Source organism: Onychomys torridus, chromosome 2, assembly GCF_903995425.1.
Source record: "Onychomys torridus chromosome 2, mOncTor1.1, whole genome shotgun sequence".
Taxonomy (NCBI): Eukaryota; Metazoa; Chordata; class Mammalia; order Rodentia; family Cricetidae; genus Onychomys; species Onychomys torridus.
Genome location: NC_050444.1, coordinates 126,935,541 through 126,958,291, shown reverse-complemented (window position 1 = coordinate 126,958,291; position 22,751 = coordinate 126,935,541). Strand labels below are relative to the sequence as shown.

General features: G+C 42.4%; 1 protein-coding gene across 9 annotated transcripts in view; it reads left to right on the top strand.

The window, feature by feature from the left end:
* Positions 1-22,751, top strand: part of Elavl4 (ELAV like RNA binding protein 4) — a 141,943-nt gene that overhangs the window by 106,823 nt on the left and 12,369 nt on the right. For all 9 annotated transcript variants that reach the window (XM_036177946.1, XM_036177951.1, XM_036177944.1 and 6 more), the window contains exon 3: positions 11,451-11,554. In XM_036177946.1, the coding sequence (XP_036033839.1) occupies positions 11,451-11,554 (104 nt within the window). The remainder of the gene's footprint in view (positions 1-11,450; positions 11,555-22,751) is intronic.

The window sequence follows — 22,751 nt, the reverse complement described above, 5'->3', positions numbered from 1 at the left end:
TACTAGGCATTTTACTAGGTACACGGGGGTGCTCATTCTTTGCTTGGATTGGCCATTCTCTGACATTCATTTCACAGGGCCAAAGGTGGCTTTCCTTTCTCATCCCTACCGTACAGACCTATTTCTGTGTAAGTGCTTCTGTCCTTGGGTGTTCTCTTACCTCAGTCCCTCACCCTTGCAAGCTAAATGTTGTTGTGGTGGTGGTTGTTTTGTGAGACAAATAAGCTTTTGTTTCTTTTAAGAATTTAAGGAATTCCTATCTTTTAAAAAAATTGTTGGAGTCAAACTCAGCTGTCAGACCACAAAAATGGACATCATACCTAGTTCCTTCCTGACAATGAACTCTTCCATGGTAAGAATAGGAGAGCTTTTCTTCACATTCACTGGGCTGTTACTGGTAGATTCAAGGCCAGAGAAGCCCAAGCCCTTATTGCAGAAAGGGTACACTGACAGAGGTTTCTGAGGTCCTGCCCTCAGCTAATATTTGACATCCTGACTTATCTCTATAAAGACATTTATCTCATCTCCTTCAGTGAGAACAAAACACTTTGTTTTGTCTGTTCCAATATATTTGTATTCAGCTAATATTTATGAAGCATTACTTTGTGCCAAGCCCTCTCACATAATCTATCTCATTTCATCTAAATTTCAACATGACATCAGTAGCTTCCACGGGCCCTTTATAGGGATGTTGTCTGATGAGGGAGTTTTGAAAGTCGTTGTCTTAGTATTCAGCATTCTTTTCTCCCACAGACACTTCACCCACAGTTTCATTCGGCCCAAAGGCTAATTACAGAGCACACAATTAGTATTAATCTGATAGACTTTTCTGCCTCTTCTTCTTTTGTTGCTAAACCATTGTCTTTAACATCTGCAGCACTTCTGGAATCACCTGTGGGTTTTTATCCTCTCTGGGTGGAAAATCTTGTCTACTTGATATCCAGACCTTTCTTTCACGTGAGAATAAACCAGCCAAAAATTAAGAATTCTGCATCATTTTTATGGCTAGCTGGGAGTTTGCCAAAATCCCCCTCTTTTTGTTTCAAGCCTATTAAAAATATTTTTAAATGTATGACTATTCTTCCCTGTCATGTAAGAATATTCTGAGCATAGTTTAATTTAACGTGGCTTTGATTAAGAATCTTTCATTGCCCCAGGGTCATCAGTCTGAACACTTCTTTTTAGTGCAATAAATGCTGAAGGTAAGATGGTTGTCACTGAGGTGTCTATTGTCCTCAGTACATTACCCAGAATATTTTTCCCTTTCAGCCCTTTTTTAACCAAGCACTTGATACTAGCTTTTCATCCTATGAATTTCTATTCTTTCTTGCACAACAGAAGAAAAATAGGACTCAGATTGGTTCGGTTTTTCATTTGTTGAAGTTTATTATTGAAATTTATATTTGAAGAGCTGTCACTTGGAGCAAGTTATTTCATAGGACAAACCAAAGGGAGTGAAAATAGATCTCTTTTGAGAAATGAATTGCTTGGCTTTTCTTATTGTATAATGTGCATTTCTCTCTGGGGAGCTGCTAGAAATGGGCATCTATGTTCTGTGGGTCCCCATATGCCTTACATGAACAGTGGGGGCATCACATTTCACATCTGTATGATACAATCTCTGCAAGCCAAAAGCTCTAGTAAAAACCATTGGGGGTTGGCATTAGAAGGACCCATTTGAGGCTCTGGGCCTGGGTACTGGTGCCCTTGATTTTAAATAATAGTTGACAATGCTTGCATTATAGGACTAATTTACGAAGTAGGTGAAGTTAAAAAAAAAAAAAAAAAAACACTTTGGTATAGTGGGTGGCACTCAAATGATACATTTTTGGTACTATTCATTCACTTATTGGATTCATTTATTTAACCTATTAAGCAGAAGTCTACCAGGCATTGGCCCTACTAACATTTACCAGCCCCATGTCCTCACCCTTAAGGAGCTTTCTAGTCCATTGGGGAATGTATTCAGTTCAATAAGCATACATTAAATGCTTTCTGTGGGCCAAGCACTTTGCTTATTGTCCTGGTGCCACATAATTATAGAAATGACGCCTACTTATGGATCCAGAATGTCACCTCTAGAAATAACCACAGGCTGGCTTAAGGTGATGTTAAATACTTTCAGAATTCAGAATAAGGATGGTTGGATCTTACATTTTCAACTGTGTTTACAGAAAACAGACACACTCAAGATTTCATATTCCTGAATGACTCTTGACTTCTGCAAAGGTCTACAGAGATCTCATATCTGCCTCTGAGGATGAATTCAACTTAGAAACAGTAGTGACAGCACATGGTGATAACAACCAGTGACCTTGGGATGTGCTGGTACAAACTTAATGGAAGGTCTTTCCCCTTGAGAGATAGGTGCTTATACTGTCCCCTTCTTCCAGTGTCCTTCTCTGCCTCCCACCTGGATGCTTCTAATCAATCTTTTCAAATCAGCATCATTCAAGTATCCCATTCCCCAAAGATGCTCTCTCTTTCTCAATATTATGGCACCAAACCATACTCAACTATCATTGTTAATTCACCGGCCTGACACTCCTGCTGGAGAACAAGCCCTGGCTTCTTTAGTCCTCGTTTCCTGCATCTATAGGTTTTAAGATTATTGGTATGACAGTCTTTTCCCAAAATGGTGACCTAGAATCCTCTTTGATCCCCTTTGACACATACAACCAATATGGGAAACTGGAACTAATAGAAAGAATGAAAACCTGGAGATAGCTCTGTAAAGCCTAGGTTTCTCAGGCACATGGTGATAAGTCAGGGCAGGTGGTTAGTGTGCCAAGCAGCATGTGCTCAAGAACCCAGGCCCAGCATAGAGTCCACTGACTCTGGAGTCAGAAGGGCACCGCTACTATTCTCTAGACACACAGACTGGCTTGAAAATGCCTGCTTCAGAGAATTGCAAAGTTTTGAGTAATAAAGTAAGTTAAGCAGTTGGCCCCATAGTAGATGTTCAATACATATCCCCTATTTCTTCCCTTAGAAATCAGGGCAAACTAAAGCTATTGTGGGCATTGGGACAAAGATAAATATAACTTAGAACCTTCAAATCATTCTAGTAGAAGGGATCTTGTGGGCCAGTCTTGCTGACTGCTCCTAGCTACACTTGGTAAGGGGTGGGTATGCCCCTGTGTGCACACTTCTGGTTATTAACAACACTTCGCAAGGCACCCTACATCCTTATAAAAATCATTCTTTGGAAGTTCTTTATTATCAGGCTAAAGCAAACAGCCCCATAACTTGCTTCTTCTGCCTGATCTTTGTTCTCTTCTCTGGGGCCACAGCAAGTGCACCCATGGCTTTCCATGACTGTCCTTCAAGTGTGAGGTGCTGGAGTAACCCTGGAGTCTTTTCTGCTATGGAAAAAAATAGCCACAGGTCTTCTGCGGGTAGCTTATGGAATCTAACCTCTCACCAACTTCCTCCAGGCATGGGGAGATTCTGCTACTCTTCCTTCCCCCTTTCTCCTTGATGTGTGGGAGACTGAAAGTGGTCAAGAGGAAGTAAATACTCATGACAATAGAAAACACTCAGTCATACATTCACTCAACAAATGATTTCTGGCTAACCAACAATGCCTGCAGGACTCTTTGAGGTGAATGAGACATCGGCTTGGTCACAAGTTGTTCCCACTCTAATGGGGGACAGAGATACTCATGAAATAGTAATTTGGAGGGCTAGGAGATAGCTCAAGTAACAAAGTGCTTGACTTACAAGCACAAGGCCCTGAATTTGATCACCAGAATCAACTTTAAAAAAAATTAAAAAAAAAAAAAAACCCACAGCCAGGAATGGTAGCATGCACTTGTAACCCTAGCGCTGGGGAGGTGGAGACAGGTGGATCCCTGGGGCTTACTGATGAGCCAGCCTGGCCTACTAAGAGTTTCAAGCCAGTAAGAGACCCTATCTAAAATACAGATAAATAAATAATGGAAGGCACCTGAGGAGCAACATGAAGAATTTCATGAGCCTGCTCATAAACACGTGCACCCACACACATACAAGCATGCACACACAGGAAAGGTGGGTTTTGTTTTTGCTTTTGCCTTTTTGTTTATTTTGATTTGTCTTTTGGAGAAGTGGTTTTGAAAGGGAGTGTCAGTGAGAAGGGAAGGCCAGCATGGTTTTGTAGTGTCTCTGTGGGCAGCAGAAACTGCCGTGTCTGCTCCTGTTTTCAGTCATTTGACAAGTGTGAGATGAACCTTCACTCCTGTGGTACCTCCAACACAGAGGTATTCCTGCTTCTGAACCTTTGAACACGAGTCTCCCCTCTGCTTATACTGTCCTTCCCTCAGATAGACCCGGGTAACTGCCTAAGTCTTTTCTCTCATCTCTGTCTTTATGTCCCCTGAGTAGTGAGGCCTTCCCTGACCATCCCAATAAAAAAATTTGCAGCCACATCCCAGCCCTACTGTTTCTTTTCTCTGACTTATTTTCTCCCTAGGATTCACCAGTCTCACAAACTTTCTATTCTGTCTGGGTGTCTCAGCTGCCTTCCCAGCTCTCAGTCAGAATAGATTCAATAATGACAGAAACAGAGGTTTGTTGTTGATCTCTTCTGTGTTTCCAGGGAACATAACTGTACCTGACACAAAACAGGTGCCCAGTAAATGCCTTCGGAATAAGTTTGGGTTTGTGATTCGGTCCTAAAGTTGGGATATCATCACTTTGGTGGGTAAACCCTCTCAAATGCTAGCCTTTATACAAAGCTCCTCTGGGTGCCTCTTCCTTCAGGAGTTCTTCCCTGCTCTGCTTAGTCAGAATCAGTGTCCTGTGTATAGCTTTGTTTATTCTGGGATATCATTGGTTCTTAGACTTGTATTTGACTTCACATAAGGAGCATCCTAAAGCCAGGAACATCTCAGGGTCCACCCATAGTATCCAGCTTGCAGCAAAGTGCCTGTTCCATGTGAATTTGTGTGCTTTTTGCATATCGTTTGCTCTGGGGAGCAAGCATCAGAATCATTCTCCACCTTTGGGGAGGTTAGGGCGTCATGGAGGGGATTATGTCACCAAGACACCAGTGAGAAGTAACACCTAACAGGGTGTGCGAGAAGAAATACATAATACCTACTAAGTGTCTGTTAAAGGCCAGACTTTATATGAATTGTCATATATAAATCTCTTACTAGCCCCTTGAAAAAAGAACATTAGTGCTATCTTCAAATTCAGAATACTAAAACAGAGTCAAAATAAGAATACAAAGTTTAGGGATAAAAAGAAATAGCATTTATTTTAAAAACTTGAGAATTCTCTCACAGGAGCTTGCCTTCCTTGTTCCCATTTATTAGAAGTGTGGTTTTCCCAGAAACCGAGGCACAGGGAGGTTAATTACTAATAGCCAGGGTCATATAACAGTATTCAAAACTAAGAATGAGACCCACATCTAATCCAACTTGCCATTGTGTCTTCTCTTCAGTGAGCATTTGAGCCCCTCAAGGATCATGTTGAGAAGCAGGTGCTGATTCAGGAGTTCTGGGGTGGGACCTGAGGATCTGCATTTCTCACAGACCCTAGAGGATGCCAGTGAGGCTGCCGTAGGGACTGTGCTTGAAGTAGCAATAATGCTTGGTCTAAGGCAACTCTGTCAACTACCCCAAAAAAAAAAAAAAAAGAAAAGAAAGGAAAGAACAAGAAAAGGAAAAAGAAAAGAAAAGAAAAGAAAAAAGAAATCCTCTGAGTTGTTGGGAAAACCACTGGGTTTTCAATAGAAAAGCTGAGCTTCAGGCTAACCAACACTGTTAAACCCTGAGAATGGATGGAGGGAAGACAGCCACAGTTTCAGGACTTTGTGGTGCCCCGTCAGTGTCAGAACCCTAGCAAGAGTAAATGTGCCCCCTCGAGACTTACCAGATGCCAGACCCTTCTAGGTACTTGAGCTGCGGCCAGCTGCTGTGGAGAGAATGCGTGATCTGGAGTGTCACTAAAAGGGTTCATTCAGGACTAGCCCGAGAGCCTACCAGCTCCTTGACGTTGGGCAGGTTATTTTACCATGTCTTACATCTCATTTTTCCATATGTGTACCATGGGCTCAAGGATGCCCATTTCACGTGGGATTAAATGAGGTAACGTGAATAAACCACTTAGCACAGTACCTGGCACACAGTGTCACTGAATAAATTATAATAGCTATTAGTTCCCATGTTCATATAATCCTCACAGTGATCCTTTGATTATGAGGATTAGAGGATTATCTCTCTTTTTCCAGACAAGGGAACAGGCTGAGGAAGCTTAAATGACTGAGCCAAGGTTATACAGCAAGTGTGGCTGTGAGCCACACACAGGTTGATACACGCAGTAGCAGGTACACTCTTTCTGCCTCTCTTTTGGGTATGTTCAAACAGACTCTGGGAAAGACAGCTGGCAGTGGGGGCATCCTGAGATTCGGAGTTGAGTGCTGTTAACCTGGTGTGTGAATTATCGCCAAGCAGGGGATCTTGAAGCAACTGGGGACTTTGTCATGTGCTTTGAAACCAGGATTTCAGCTTGAGCTAGGGGCTCTGCTGGTCATGAAAATCCCTTACTCAACTCACAAGTTTTCAACAGCAGCAACTGCCCATCTGGCTGTCCCCTCAGGGGCTCTGCAGATGAGACAAGTCAGTATGAGATTTCTGGAGAAGGCTGGTTCTCACAGGGAAAGAGCAAAGTGTGCAAGTTGGCAGTGCAGAAATGCTGAGGCTTCTTCCAGAGGCTCTGCTGCTGCTGCTGTCAGCCGTGAGGTCAGAATAATCCTAGGACCCAAAGAGCAGGCAAAGTCTGGAGAAAACAAGGCATTTTAATGAGCTGTGCTTGGACAGTTTCTAGAGCTTGAATGCAATAAAATGCTTAACACAAACTACATAAAACATTTACTTTTTCTGAAATGAGTAAAAAAAAAGCCTCAGTTGTTAGTAATATCTTACTTTATGGCAATGGTAAACAGGATTCAGAACCAAAAGATCGGCAACTTATAGTCCAAGAGCTAAGTTTGGACACTGTCTTTTTCTAGATAAAGTTATATTAGACCACAGCCACTCTTTGTTCAAATAGGGTCTCTGACTGACACACAATAGCATGGTTGTGGTGACAAGAACTGTGACCCACCAAGCCTAAATGATCCAGTATCTTACCCTACACATTAAAACAAACATGCAAAAGCCTACTCGGATCTAGATTACAATTCAGTTTTATGATGTTGGGAAAAATTACAATTTTCTCTGACCTTCAGTTCCCTCATTTCTGTAAAATGGTATTTTTCTCTCCTCACATATAGTTGGTGTGAAAATCAAATGTAATAGAGAATAGTTGGGAGAGCCTTTGTACACTCAGAATCGCTGTGGATTTGGACTGGGGCAACTGTGTCATTCACTTGATCCGTGTTTGAGGAGAGCCCACTTCACCCAGTGAGTTTATAGTTTCCCAGTGACTGGCCAGGGTGTTGTCAGTCTCTCCTTCCTCATGAATACAAACTTAATCCCCCAGTTATTTCCTCTTTGCCTCTTCCTCCAAATATGTGAAGTGTAGGGTTAGTACAAGTGCACACAGTGACTTCTGCACTGCTTAAACAGTTGCTGTGTTCAGGAATACAATCTTTCATTCGCTAATTCTTTCAAAAAGGAATGTTCACTTCCTCAAGGGAGAGGTTTGATATACAACCTATACCCAAATAGAAATGTTTCCTATCATTGTAGGAGCTCACATAGCAGGAGGAAGTATTCTCTCTCTGTGTGTGTTTGTTTGTGTGTGTGTGTGTGTGTGTGTGTGTGTGTGTGTGTGTGTGTGTGTGAAAATGCCCATGCTTTATCAAAACAGAAATATTCAGGTTCAGATTCAAGAGAAAAGCTTTTTCAAAACAAGAGCCTGTTTAAGCCAAAATACATGGAAGTGCTTTAAGCTTTGGCTATTATGCATACAGTTTTCTCTTGGAAACTACATTTTGAATTCTAACTTTCTATCCCAAACTACCTAGAATGCTTCCTACTCTTGCTTGGTAAGTGGAGATGCCTCTCCTGCCAGCTGATCAGTTGTGGGCATCAAGGAGATAGGTACTGTAGTCTAAAATGATGGAGACAGTCTTCCTTTCACACTATCTTATTTCTTAAGTAAAGATAATTTAGAAAGTATAAACTGGATGACTGTTCAACTTTCGATCAAAGTAAACATAAATTTAGAACAAAAATCAAGTTTAATATTCTGTTCTTAAAATATTATTGCTATATCTGTGTGCCCAAATCTTGTTACAATTGATAAAGAGAAAAGATGTCACTATTAGAAAAAGGAGAAAAAAGAAACTGACTGTTGTCTCTGTGGATTGCAGATACACACATATGCTCCAGGCCCCAGACAGTGTTCCCTGAGCCCTCACAGCATGGCAACTCTCTCAGTCCCCATGGAAAAAGCATTAGCATTCTTTATGAATATGTTTCATCTATATTTGTCCATATACACTTAAATACGGAACTGCTGAACCCAAACCCACCACCAATGTATGGCCACCAAAATTCAAAATTCTTGCTCATTTTACTCTCCCCTACTATTAAAACAGTTCCATATATATATATAGCTTGGGTTTTTATCTTTTCTGCTCTGAAACTTAATCTTCTCCAGGACATTTTTAAAAGAGAATGCTTAGCTCCATGAAGCGTTTTTATTAGACGTAGCTGGACTCCTGTGATACTGGGAGGCATATGTGAAGAAAGCCTGTTCATGAACTAGGCTAATGGCAGGTAGCTTCATTGTGCTGTCCAATTACCTCCTGTCTTCCCATTCATAGGCAAGTTCCTCCATCTCTGGCCTCTTCTTCAAGGCCGTGTTTTACAGTTTGCAGTTTCTTTTATATAAAGGAGAATCTTCCTGCTTGAAATTACTTAGTTCTGGGTTTTGGTTTTCCCTGTAGAATTTTTATTCTTGATGCTAAATGAAGTCTTGAAACCTGGGACAGGTGATGATAGCACAGTAGAGCTAATTATAGTCAGGAGCCAGGGTGACTGTCGGTTGGGAATGATACCGGCTGGAGGGTTGATGTCACACATCCTACTGGACTGGAATCCTTTCACTCACTTGACCTTCAGAACCTCCTGGGACCTAAGCCTGAATTTTCCTTCCTCCAGAAGCAAAGATCTAAAACAGATAAATTTAGAGTACAAAAACTGTGCTCACTCTTACCTATCTTGATACCATTAATATGTGAGTAATTTTACAAAGAAAGATAGTATAATGGGAACATACACCATACATATATTTCATCACCATGAAAAATACAGAAATTTTTCAAGGTGAGTCAGGTCTACTGTTAGCAGTTAACCAGTGAATGTTTATTTGTATTTTTTCATATCCTATTTTAAACATATATAAATTATAGTAGTCTGGAAAATGACCCATTCAACCAGTTTCCAAGAAATATAGCAGGTTTGTCACAGACATAATTGCTTTAAAATGTCCTTTAGAAGCAGTTCAACTTGGTGCATGACTAGTTTTTTTAGATGATTATAGGAATATCATATATGCAAGATAAATATGACTAAGAAATTTACATGATAAAAACAGATTTAATTAGGTGAACTTAATTAGGCTTGATAAGGTGGAGAAAATTTAGGATAAATTATATTTTTAAACCAATAAAATTAGTCTCTTGCATTTTGTATTTGCAAAATAGAGTTTCTGGGAACATGTGGCAGGGTCTTGTAATATCCACAACACTCTCTCTCTCTCTCTCTCTCTCTCTCTCTCTCTCTCTCTCTCTCTCTCTCACACACACACACACACACACACACACACACACACACACACACACACACACCCCAAATTTACAGGATAAAATTAAAAGAGAAGGGTCACAACAGCTGGAGTGTGCCCCATGCCTCACACTCTCTCCTCCCTCCTAGGTCACTAACTCTGGCTGATGACAAGCCTGCCTAGCAAAGTTTGTCTCTGTCTTTTCTGTTCTTCAGAAACAAACGAATGTCCTAATGGAAGATGTTGCCTTTGGGATTTCCATTTGATGAGCAAATGTCACTGAGTTTCCACTCTGTTCTCTTTGCTTCTGTCCTGTAACAATAAAAAAGATACCCATTTTCTGATCCAGAACCCAACTTGTTTTCCCAGGTTCCCTCCTACAACCAACACAAACACAGACATTTACCAGCAAAACAGAAGCTGTTGGAAACATTTTTTTGGCTGCTGAAATGGGCTCCTGTCACTGGGATGAGGCAGGCTTTTTGCTGTATTATCTCCTAACCCTGGCCCCAGTAGGCTAAAGGGGGCTTTATGTAATCAGTCTTCCCTGAGGTATGACGTCCCATCATTTTCCTCCCCTTCGGCTCTGCTGACGCCCACAAATCAATAACATTGCCTGAGAAGTTCAAGCTGGTTCTGCAGCCATCACAAGCTCTGTGTTTCTTAAAGGATATGTCAGAAAATGTAAAGTTTCCTAATGATATTTCTGGCTGATGACACATGGCAGAGCTGATGGACTATTTATAATCAGTGGCACGATCGCAAGTACATTATTTTTATTTCACTTAGGGGGGAGCCCTGTCACTTGCTACCTCTTTGTAGACAAGTTGATATCATCTCTACCTAAAGTAGCTAAATCCTCTTTATGGAATGCAATTGTGCTTCCCCCTCTGTGTTAGGAGTACCTCGGTTCCTTCTGATAGAAACCTTTGCCCTTCTTTTTGTCATTGTTCTTTGGCTCTAGGAATGATGAGGGCAAAGAATGATTTGTAGCAACTGCTCTAAATTCTGGCCATGCCTGCATCCCTCACTAAAAATGACTCCAGTTCTTGCTGCTCAGCTCCTTCCACACCTCTGAGTGTGGGTGTGGCTGGCATGACCAAGGCAATAGACACAGCTACTGAGTCCAGTGCTTGTCCCAATTTTATAGGACTAAGTAAGCAGAGTACAGCTGTCCTTTGTTGAGCACCTACTAAGGTCTAGGCAATATACTTAGTAGGCATTTTATGTATGTTATCTCACTAAACTCTCAAAATTTGCCAGAGGTAAGTGCTGTTATCTCCAGAGAAGAGATCTGGAGGAAATGGGTAGTAAATGACCCAATTCATAAGGGAAAGTCCCAAGACTCTAAGCAGATCTCTTTTAACAAACTGTGCGTGCCATCTTTCTAGTCCCTGGTACTGTCTTTTCCTGATTATGTTGCCACTTGTATATATCAGGTGTGACTATTCAAAGGCATTTACTGCTTTTAGTTTAGATAGTAAGAGCTCCAATGAGTTCAAAGCCCACACCTGAAAAGAGAATTGGTGGGACTGGAAACCTCTCAGTCTAGGGTGAACCCTGATAAAAAGGAATCACAGGCCAAAGGAGGGTTTTACACTATAGTGGGAAGTGTTGCTTATGTAAAGATATTGAGCTCTCTCTCTCTCTTTCTCTTCCTCCCTCCCTCTCTCCCACTCTCTCTTTCTCTCTCTCTCCCTATCTCTCTTTTTTTAATATTTCCACAGGACAGAGTTTAGGGTATGGATTTGTTAACTATATTGATCCAAAGGATGCAGAGAAAGCCATCAACACTTTAAATGGACTCAGACTCCAGACCAAAACCATAAAGGTAAGAGGTGATGCACCAGCTTCTGATTTAGGAGGTCCTGGTAGAAGTTTAGTCTGTGGGTTTAGTAAGTCCAGGGTATGTGGGAGCCAGAAGTGGTATTCTTTATTTACTCAAAGAACATTTACTGTCCCCTCTGCTAAGTAAGGACATGAGCCATTAGAAAATAGGGGGTGAATAGTGGAGGACAGAGACCAGGGGCTGTGATATATCTAATCCAGAAAGCAAATGTGGGGTCTGAGAATCATAGCCCTACAAAAAAGATCTGCCAGCCTCCCTCCACACAAAGGGTTAGAAGCAAGCTGAAGAAACTGAGGCAGAAAAGCTGTCCTGAGTATGAATAGTGTGCCCTAAGTTGGGATGGCAGGGATGAGAAGGATGGAAAGTAGGCAGGACCAAGTCAGGAGATCTTATGTGCTGACTGAGCAGCTGGGCTTTCCCATTTGGGTGATTAGGAAAAAGAAAGTCAACTGTAAATAAACACAATACTATCAGAAGGGCAGTTACAATTAAATTGATGAAAATATAGTTAAGAAACAACAAAAATAGTAATCCAACAGTCTAAAAATAACTAGGTGAGCAGATTACATCTCAAAAATCTTCACTTTAAATTGAAAAAGAAATCAGTAACCTCGAGGCCGCTTCTCCAGGTAGGTGGATTTCTGGGGCTGGACTGCACTCTCTCACTTTAGAATTTTTAGACGGACTCCTTGACAGGCTGCTGTCTGCCTTGGGCATCGGCGGTGGTCTCTTGGATGGAGCTGCCTGCCCCTCAGCCTCCCTTTCCCTCCCTCCCCCACCTCCAGGCAGCATCCTGTTTAGGGGCAGCTGCCAGCCCATTAATGAGTCCTATCCTTCATAGCCTATTAAACCACAGGGAAGTGTCTCCTGGGCGCTCTTATCCTCACGACAGCAGGTCTGACGCAAAGTAGGACAAAAGAGAAACTTCTCCCAGAATGGAAATCTATAGATGGCACCAGCTCTCCGCATCTGAAAACACAAAACCAGAACTTTTTAGTTCAGCAAAACTACTTTTCTGACATCCAGGCTAACAAAAGAGAGTGGCATCTAAGAAAACCTTGGCTGGAAGGGAATAAAACAACAACAGAGCCTTTCTCTTCGGGGACACTTTAGGTGATTATTTCTCTTCTTAAGTAGCTTTATTTGTGCAATTGTGTTTAGATTATTCCTAAAAAAATTATTGCTTTCTCTGATCTCCTACAGTCTGTAGTACACAAAGACCCCAAAATAAGCCTGATTTAGGCTGCCTCTGACACTCTGACACAGCTTAGAGTCAGTTCCTAGGAATTCTCTAAGGGAGAAATAAAAGTTGTTTAATTATGGCATAGTCCTCAGAGAGTAAGGAAGATTAATTTCTTTCAAAGGAAAAACACACATATTTTCATACTTTAAGTCAAGAAAAGTGTTCCTGTCACTTGACTTGATGAGGCCTTGTCACACTGAGAGCTGTCTGTGGGCTTGACTGATTTTTTTATGTTATCCAGTTCAGCATTAGAATGTCAGATGTTTATTTTTTCCCCCTTGTCGGACATGCTGACCTTGAACTGAGAAAGGTACTTTTCTTTCTTCTATGGTTTTCTTAAAACCCAAACCCTATTCCCACGGCTTGGGATCAAATCACCAACCATCAGTCTGCCTTTTTTTTTTTTCCAAAGTCTTTCATAAGATCCCTGCGGTTTCCCCCAAAGACTGATTGGGCCCAGCTTTTCTGGTCTCAGAATGGTCCCGTGGCCTATCATACCGTCAGAAGCTTTATCTAAATGGATCTTGGAGACAAGGAACATTGATTATTTTCTTTATGTGCCGAGCTGGTCTACTTCCTTCCCTTATCTCTATCCCTTCTCTGTCCTCCCACCCAGCCCAGGCTCCCTCTGCATCAAAATGCTGCTAACACATTTGCACCCAGCGGAAATGTGGGCTTCTGAGAGACACTGTAGGATTCAAAATGCATGATACCACTGCTGAATCAATAATTTCCATTCTCTACTACGAATGAAAATTTAATGTGCAAACCTAGGGATTTCAGTCCTTTCATTAAAGCAGTTTATTTGCCATACTAAAAATTAAGTTTGAGTGATAGGTTCCTTTATTAACTTTTCTTCCCTTTCCTAAAGGGACACAGTGTTTAAGGTAAAAATCATATTAAAGAAAAGAAAAAAAGCAAACCCTTTTCATGTGCTGTTAATAGTCTCATCATTTATTAATTTCTTAAAATTGCTTTTTATGCCTTTCAGGCCACTGTTTACCTCTACTGCTTCAGTTTGCTTTGATAAGTGACATGAGATTTATCTCTTTACTCTTGACTGCCATGAAGGAATAGATACCTTGTCAATCTGGAAAAAAACGAACAACGACAAACCACATGTATCATCTGTGGAAGCATGCATTACAGAGATCTTGGGACCAAGATCTTGACAAGTGTGTGCTCCTTCTGATAACACAGAAAACACACCACTTTAAGTGTGATATATAAAAATATTAGTGCTAGAAAAGGAAGAACAAACCCCTAAATTAACTGCCAGATTCAGGGATGGTTTTAGAGATGGGAGTTAGTGGAAGGCAAAGAGAGCAGCTATTCCCTGATGATAGTAATGAGGATGGTGATGATGATGGTGATGATGATGATGATGATGATGATGAAGATGATGATGATGATGATGATGATGATGATGGGATGACTATGGTGATTCTGAAGGTGTTTAATTTAGATCTTCAGTTCTTCAATAGGAACTGAAATCTAGATTTCCTTTATGTCAGATCTCCCAATTTTTAGAGGCCATCAACAAAAACAAAGAAAAAATTATGAAGGAAAACCAAGCAGAATATAATAGTTGACCTTTATAAGTCACTTTTTAACCTCTATACCTGAGATTTAAATATGGCACCATTGCTTTTGCCAGATATCAGTGAATGTCCCATTACCTGGCTGCTAGTGGGAGATGTCCACAAAAGATGCTTTCCTGACAACAAAAATCCATATTTCTTATATTAAGGAGGCTTTAAGGAGACCATATGAACATTGAGGGCATGTGAGCAGCAAGGCCAGACCTAATGCAGAGAAAGGGCATAATGCTCGAATTGTACCTGGAATGAGTAGAAGTGAATGGGAACTCCAGAGGAACTGCTCTTTTGATTAGACTTCTTTCAAGGGAGAATACTCTACCTGGAGACCAGGCTTAGAGAAGTGAAGTATCCTGCCTAGAGACACACAGCTGTCAGTTTATCTTGTGTAAACATGAGCCGGAGAGGAAATGACAATAAACAACAGTAATGCTAGCTTACTTGGAGTGTTTACATTGTGCCCGACAGGATTCTAATCTTTCTAAATGCTTGTTACCATTTAATCTTTGAACTATCCCAGGAGTTAAGTGCCTTACATACATCAGCTTTGTTTCTAAAAATAGCCTTGGTAGAAGGTGCTATTATCTCCTTTATGCTAATGAGGAAACTGAGGCCCAAAGAAGTTCAGGAGACAGACCTAGGATCACACAGTGGGTAAGTGACAGTTGGAGTATTTTTAAAAAGCTTTAAAAATAATTATTTGGCAGTGGGTCCTTATTGTTGGAATGTCAAACTGCCTATTTGCCTAGCAGCATGTGAGCCTTGTGAGGGTATGTGGGTGGGTATTTTGGCTCTGCTCATACAAGGGTTAATTCCCTGGCATGGTAAGGTGATATAAAAAGCAAATAAATGAACTATGTGGACCCTCCAGATTCTTCATAGATGGACTTATGGTTCAGAACATTTGCCATTAACTTGAAGACACACTGGACTTTAACTTCCCAAGCCCTTGCTTTCCAGGCTTCAAGACCTTCCATTTAAGTGAGCCACAGATGACAATGGCCTAGAAATTCTCCAATCCAGGTGTTTCATGGGGCCACAGACTAGTGTGGACCATGAGCTTGCCACAGGAGATGATTTACCTCACTTAGCGACAGGCTGCTGTTTCTTAGTTTTTCTAGGTTTGTTTTTTTTTTGTTTGTTTTTGTTTTTTTGTTTTTTGGGTTTGTTTGTTTGTTTGTTTGGTTGGTTGGTTGGTTGGTTGATTGGTTTTTCCTACTTGTCTCCAACAAGGCTCTGAGAACACTGGAAGAACAGGCTTTGGGCTCTTGGAAATGATGCTCTGATGCCCCTTGACAACTGATGCCTATCCTAGCCGACTCTGAAAGAACAGCTTCTGAATTCACACTGTCACTCCAGCCCCTTACTAAGAAATGCTCAATTGAATCCTGTTACCTTTGCTTCTGCTCCTTGTCACCTTAGTTAAGAACAAACAAAATGGGGCTGGATGTGATGGTAATTCCAGCCCTCTGGAGGCTGAGGCAGAGGGAGTATGATGGGTTCAAGGTCAGCCTGGGCTTCATAACAAAATGGAGGGGGCACAAGGAGAAGAGAGGGAAAGAGGGGAAAAAAGGAAGAAAGGAAGAGACCCTCAAAACAGGAAAAATCCAAGCGGGTTTGTTTGGATTGATATTCAAGTTACCCTGAGAAACTTTGGTAAAATGTAGTCTAGCAAACCAGGATTTGAAGGCTTGGTATCACTTCTGCTAAACCTTTCCGTGATTGAACTCCTCTTCAGGCTTTAACCCAAGTGTGAGAAGCAAGATTAGAAGTGTGTCCACTGCTTGCTCTGTCTCTATAGGTTCACTCCTGGCAAGTAAGCATGGAGGTGGGGCACTTCGCTATGCAAGCTGCAGTGAGATAATAGAGTGACCACAGGCTACAGGGGTTCCCTTGGATGTTGGAGGGGAGATAGGGGGCTGTGTAAGGTGTAAGTGGGAATCACTCTGCTCAAAATAAGTTCCAGGGTAGTCCATCTGTTGATAATGTGCCTTGTGGAGTGTTTGGCCCCAAACCAGCCCTTGGCAGGGTGCTTCAGTAGGTTTTATCAGCCTTAGATTTTGGTTGGTTTTTTTTTTTTTTTTTGGGGGGGGGTAGGGGCATGTTTTTGCTGCATAATATGGAATGTGTGTGTATGTACATAATATATGTGTATATCTGTATTTGAGGCTTTTCTCCGTTGAATTATATGTTTGTTAATGGCTTTATGAATTTTTCTAATAATTACATGAAGCCTTATTCAAATGATAAAAGTACAATTGATATAATAAAACATTTCCAGAGCACAGCTCTTGTGCAAACTAGGATGCACATCTCAGCACCAGGTCTCAGATGAAGAGGGTAGCCTCTGCCACTCTGCGTGAACCCCTAAAAGCTAGCACTGTCGGACAGAGATAGGAAATAAGAAAGGTACCTTATCACTAGGCAGCATCCCAGGTCTTTAGAGAACCCAGCTAGGAGAGAGGCTGCTGGAGAGAGCTCTTCAGAAGGACCATCCCTTCTTCTCTGGAGAGGAAGTGGGCTGGTTATTCTACCTCCCCTGTAAGGATGCTGCTTAAGGATTTCAACATGTTCTCTTTATTCTCCTAATTGCACTAGCAATGCCTCTGGGGATCTCTCTTCACTTGAGCTTTGCAGGTTCCCATTCACTCTACCCACTTCTTTCTCTTGCCAGGGGTCATGGGCAGCTTCCTCCCTCCCCACTTCCTCAGCTACCCACCTGCCTTGCTAAAGGCCTCCATTCCGCTGAGGCATCTCTTCTTTGCACTCAGCATAAGCAATTATTTCTCCTATCACGGCTCTTAATGCTTCCCAGAGAGTTAGCAGATCATTTTTTGCTGACAGATATCACCCCACCCAGAAATAATACCCTGCCTGCCTCTATCTTGTTAATAACAAAAAGGCACCACCACCCCTTTGTAGGAACCCTTTGCTGCCAAGGTCAGCAAGGACACTGGGGTCACTGAGTCCCCAAGAAAAGGACCAGGGATAGGCCAGTGAAACTGGAGATGCCCAGTTGTACCAGTTATACTGGCTGTCACCCCCTCTTTAGTGGGAGAATGTATTTGCTGCTCTGATTTCAGGTGCCCTGTTAACTTTCTTTGAGTGAATTATTTCAAATGAATACAGTTATAGAGGGTTGGAAATAAAAACAGTTCTGCCTTCTCAGTCCACTGAACTTGATATGATCCCTGTGTCTTGAAGGTCATTCTCAGTGTCCTGGGTCTGGATTACAAAAGAAAACGGAACAGATACAATTTGGGGGCACACTTAAGTTTTCAGAAGTGCTTGGATGGAATTTGAGGGCATTTGCAAGTGTAAAAGAAGCCAATGGTATAATGTGAGCTCCTCAAAAAAAAAATCACACAAATGCAAGAACACATAAAGGGAGAGAGGGGGAGGCAGGGAGGGAGGGAGAGAGAGGGGGGAGGAACTTTGGGGATTGTATCTCCACATTAGAGGAAACAGTGAACCTCTCTTACCAAAGGCCACCTGATGTCTTGTGTCCCATTTTCATCTCCCTGTTTTAAAGAGTCCTAACATCCAAATGCTGTCCAGAGGTGAATGAGAAAGAGGAAAAGAGGGTTGTGTACCCATGTATCTACCTGGAATGGCTACTGTTCCATTCTCTGGAAAGAAAATTTTTCAGTGAGGCTAAGGCCTTGCTTCAGCCTTACATTTAAAGTAACTGGGAAGAAAGCCTATACAGCTATCAACGCAGTATAGATCTTGAATAGGGAAGAGCCCTTCAATCATCAGAGCCATTCAAATGGAACCTGTCGGGGCGAAGTTCCGGCATGAATTCTGACTAGATGAGCCTGTATGCCCTCCTAGCTCTGAAAAGCCACAAGTTTACATTGTTTCTGGGCCTGAAGCTGCTCAGTTCATTGTAGTCATCACTAGCACCATACGGTAATTTGAGTTAAGTAAATAAAAGTTTGCTTCCTTAGTCACATTCAGACTGTTTGAAGTGCTTGGTAGCTATGTGTAGCTAGTAGTTACCATCAAACATTATGGGTATCAAATGTTTTCCTGATCCCAGAAAGTTGTCTGTTAAAGACCATAGAGCACCCATCCCTCCTTCCCTTTCCCTTTTGTCCATTCAAAAGAACTCTGAGATAAGACAGTCAAGCCCTATCTCTGCTTTAAAACTATATGTGATGACCTTTGGTGGCTCACTTTCCTCCTTCAAATATAAGTCCTCTTTGGAGATGTTTCTTTCCAGATCTAATAGTCTAATAAAATATTACAGCATGGCTGTTCCAACTTGGTATCTTCCCAAGAAGAGTAACAATTTGTGCCAAGAACATGGCTTTTATTTCACTGCCCAGGTTGGTGTGGCCCAGTGGAAAGATCCCAGAACTTTGAGTCATATCAGAGTTTGTCTTAGTTCAGATGACCTTGGCAAAGTAATTGATCTCTGTAGTTAGAGTTTTCCTGCCTGGCCCAGAGTCAGGACAAATCTCTCTTACCCGCCAGTCCCACAGTCGTTCAGACCCAACCAAGAAAGCACACAGAAACTTACATTGTTTAGAAACTGTATGGCCGTGGCAGGCTGCTTGTTATCTACTTCTTCTATCTTAAATTAACCCATTTCTGTTAGTCTATACTTTGCCACATGGCTTGTGGCTTACCAGTGTCTTTACACGTTGCTTCTCATGGCGGCAGCTGGCGGTGTCTATCCCCAGCCTTCTACTTCCCAGAATTCTCTTCTCTCTTGTCCCGCCTATACTTCCTGCCTGGCCACTGGCCAAACAGAACTTTCTTTACACAGAGCCATATCCACAGCAGATCTCACTGCACCAGACTCTATCATCTGGAAAATGGAAATACGGACTTTTCATGTGTGGGCAATCACGGCTTTCAGTGAGCACTCAACAAATGCTTTCAGGGATAAAAATGAGTGGGGTTACCCCTCAGGTGAATGACAGATACAGAGAGTGAGTAGGGAGAACCCTTCCTTGATCCACCTGTTTTGGGAATGCATTAAGAGAGTGAATCTGAGTCCTACTGAAGCAAGGACAATGGTTAGAAGCCCTAGATGGCAGGAAGTAGTGTGGATTTCCAGACAGCTGCAACACTCCTACCAGTCTTCCAGGAAGCAGGAGGCAGGAGCTGCAATTTAGTGGAGAGGAATCTGAGGCTCTGCGTCTGGCATCTGCTCTTCCCCTAATCACAACGAGAAACTTCTCCCACATCTCACCCACTTAGAGGCCCCAGTCAGACAGAGAGAGCCTTGTACTGAATATGCACTTTTGACAGTCTGGTAGATTTCCTTGGTTGTGAGCCTAGCCTTTTATGGCTAAGCCACCTCTCCAGACCAGCCTGGTAGATTTTCAAAACTAAGTTTTAATGTGCATGAATCTATCATCAAAACTTTCCTGAAAAGACATCTGCCCTACTGTGCATCAGATATGCCTATGGTACCTTTAGATGCTCCTAACTCCATGGTTCTTTCTTTCCATTTGAGTCAGCTCCTGGGAAAGTCTACAAAATCCATTCACTAAAGTGAATTATACATTTAGTTTCAATTGAGTTCCTGCCCTAGTAGAGCTTTGAAACTAGATGTGAAAGTCAGTGTGCTGAGTTCACCATAATGTACGACCTGATGGGACAGATCAGGCATTAGGCAGAAGATTGTGATGGGAGGTAGGTTATGATAGCTGTGGCCACTGAGACAGACATCTCCTGTCGCACTTAAGGAAAAAATAGCTGTGTGTGCCTGGGCCTCATAGAGAACATGGCTAGGCCTAGAAGGTAACCAAGAATTCATTTTGCTATGAGGATAAACACACAGCAAGACCAAAGGCATGGAGATAGAAACTTTCAATGCACAGCCAGAAACCTGTGACTCTGGTTTTGTCTGAACTGAGGCATAGTGTACATGTAGAGGTCAGCAGGAGACGAGAGGTTGAGCCAGATGCCAGGGCCAGATGCTCTGGATGCCCAGGTAAAAGATTTGGACTTCTATCACAAGGTGTTTAAGACACGTTGGAGAATTCCAAACAGGGAAAAATGTGATGGGATCAAACTGCATGTGAGATGTTTCCATGAGGCTCTATCCCCAAGGCTCTTTTAGAGTGGCATTATCAGATGACAGGTGCAGAGAGGAATACAAAGGATGGAGCCACAAAAGCAGACACCTGTCCTGTTTATGAGGAGGGCTGTATCCACAGGCACAGAGGTAAACCAATCCTCACAATCAAAGCTGTTGTTTCCAGGAGCCAGCTGGCTGCTCTCTGCTCTCTCTGCTCCCACAGGTGGGACTTAGGTCCCTAGGAGGGCTTGCTCATAGAAGCCCTGGCAGCTCTAGAGTCTGCTCTCTGCTGCCATTCTCCTGGTTTCCTTAGAATGAATGTTCCCTGGGGACCTGCCTGCTCTGGGGAGTTTGTATTCACTCAGAGAATAGGGTGTTAACAACAGACTGGGGAAAATCTGTAGCTTGGTCTTCAAATAATGAAATTGTACATATCTCCTCTGCTAGACTAGCAGTCCTGCATGTCAGGAACTGTTGTACACATTTTTTTTTGCTCCCCTTATTTTGTGTCTAGAATAAGGCCTGTTTACATAGCAACCATGTCAAAGTCACCAGTTTATTGAGCACTTACTTTGAGGCCAGTCTTTGTGCCTAGGAATCTTACACACAAGTGGCTCTCTTAGCTTCTGAGCTATGTTACTCAAGTGATGCCACTCAGAAATGCACCAAGTCACACATCTGAAAAGTGAACAGGATTCATATCCAAAGCTCCCATACGCCAAAGCTGTTCTTAACCTCTATATCTTTTTTCATTCTATATTGGGATCTCAGTTTCAGTTAAAGTAAAGTAAGGATAAGCTTTGGAGTAACTTATTTCAAAATGTAGTTGCCTAACACTCTAGCTAGCATCTGTCAAAGATGAAGGCTGGTAAGGACAGGAAGGATGTCCCTGAGGTCTAGAAAGAATATCTTTGCAGCAGCCAGTGATGGCCAGGGGTAGGTAGTATAGGATATTCATGTAGTTGTGAACTTCGTGTTCTCAGAAATGTCTATGGTAGATACTTAGCCATTCATGGGTTCCTCCCAAATTTCCGAGGCCACTTCTAGCACCAAGACTCTCAAGTTTATTGTTATTATTGGGTCCTTTTGTAGTGGGTAGGGGGACTGCACACTTACAAGAAGAGAGATCTGGGGCATGTGGAAATGTTGAAAATGTCTGACAGGGCTGTCTGTAATGTCAGCCTTTGGGCCACCCTTACCCAAAAAGGAGTGGCTGCTTCACTCACAGCTTTGTCTAGACAAGAGCTGTGCTGGCCTAGAAATGCCAACCTTCTCGTGAGAAATTCTGGATGAATGAAATGAGCAAGATCCTGATGGTTCAAGGCAAGAGGAATTCTCCAGGGCACTGCCTATAGCATTGGAAGCCCTGAGCTCTAGGCCACCAACTCAAGAGGGTCAACATGTCACCAATGCAGAGGCTGAAGGTCACCATTTTGGGGACATGTTTCAGTTTAGCAAAGGGCCTAACATTTGCAGTCCTTCTGCTAGAGTTTAACAAGTGTTGGAGGAAAGCTGACCTTTTTGGGTCTGAGGATGAGCATTTAGATGCCATTGAGCAAATCATTTTCCTATCACTTTTGCCTGGTCCTCTCCAGAGGTACTGCACAGAGGTCTAAAAGAACAATAAGCTATGGCTCTACATAGAGGGGAAAACTGAATAGGGCTTAGGCTGGGAGTAGAACAACCCAGATACTGCTTCCCTTTAGACCAGTCAGTGCTCTGTGCCTGGGTCAGTCTCTGGGGATCTGTGGCTGGAATTCTCCCCAGCTTGGCTGAGATTCTGCCTCAGGATCATCTTTGGGGGAAATGGTTTTGACTGTGTCATTGACTTTCCAGTGCCAACTCTGTTTGCCCTGCAGAGTCTACCCTGAACATGCTCCTTTCTGGACCCCAGCTCGAGCTGCCCCAAACCAGTAGAAATCAAGGTCTTTATTATGTTTTGAACAGCTGTTTCATAGTAGAACATGTACACCATCAGGCATTTTCCTAAACCTTTGACCTTCCTCAAAGCAGAAGGCTATTAACAGGTCACCATTTCCTCATCCATCCTATCACCTATCTCCCTACCACTGTATCTTCTCCCTGGTCCTTGTAACCCTCAACTTACCCCTCCCCTGTGTTTGAGTCACACTAGGATATAACCTTGCCATGACACACATCTTGTGACTTTGTGACAATGGGTCACTATGTTAGCTCACCCATTTTCCCATTCCCCCCATATTTATTCAGTAAATCCTGTGAGGAGTCTGTTGCCTCTGTTGAAGGTGAATGAGATGCCTGGTTTGTGCTATGTTCCCATCA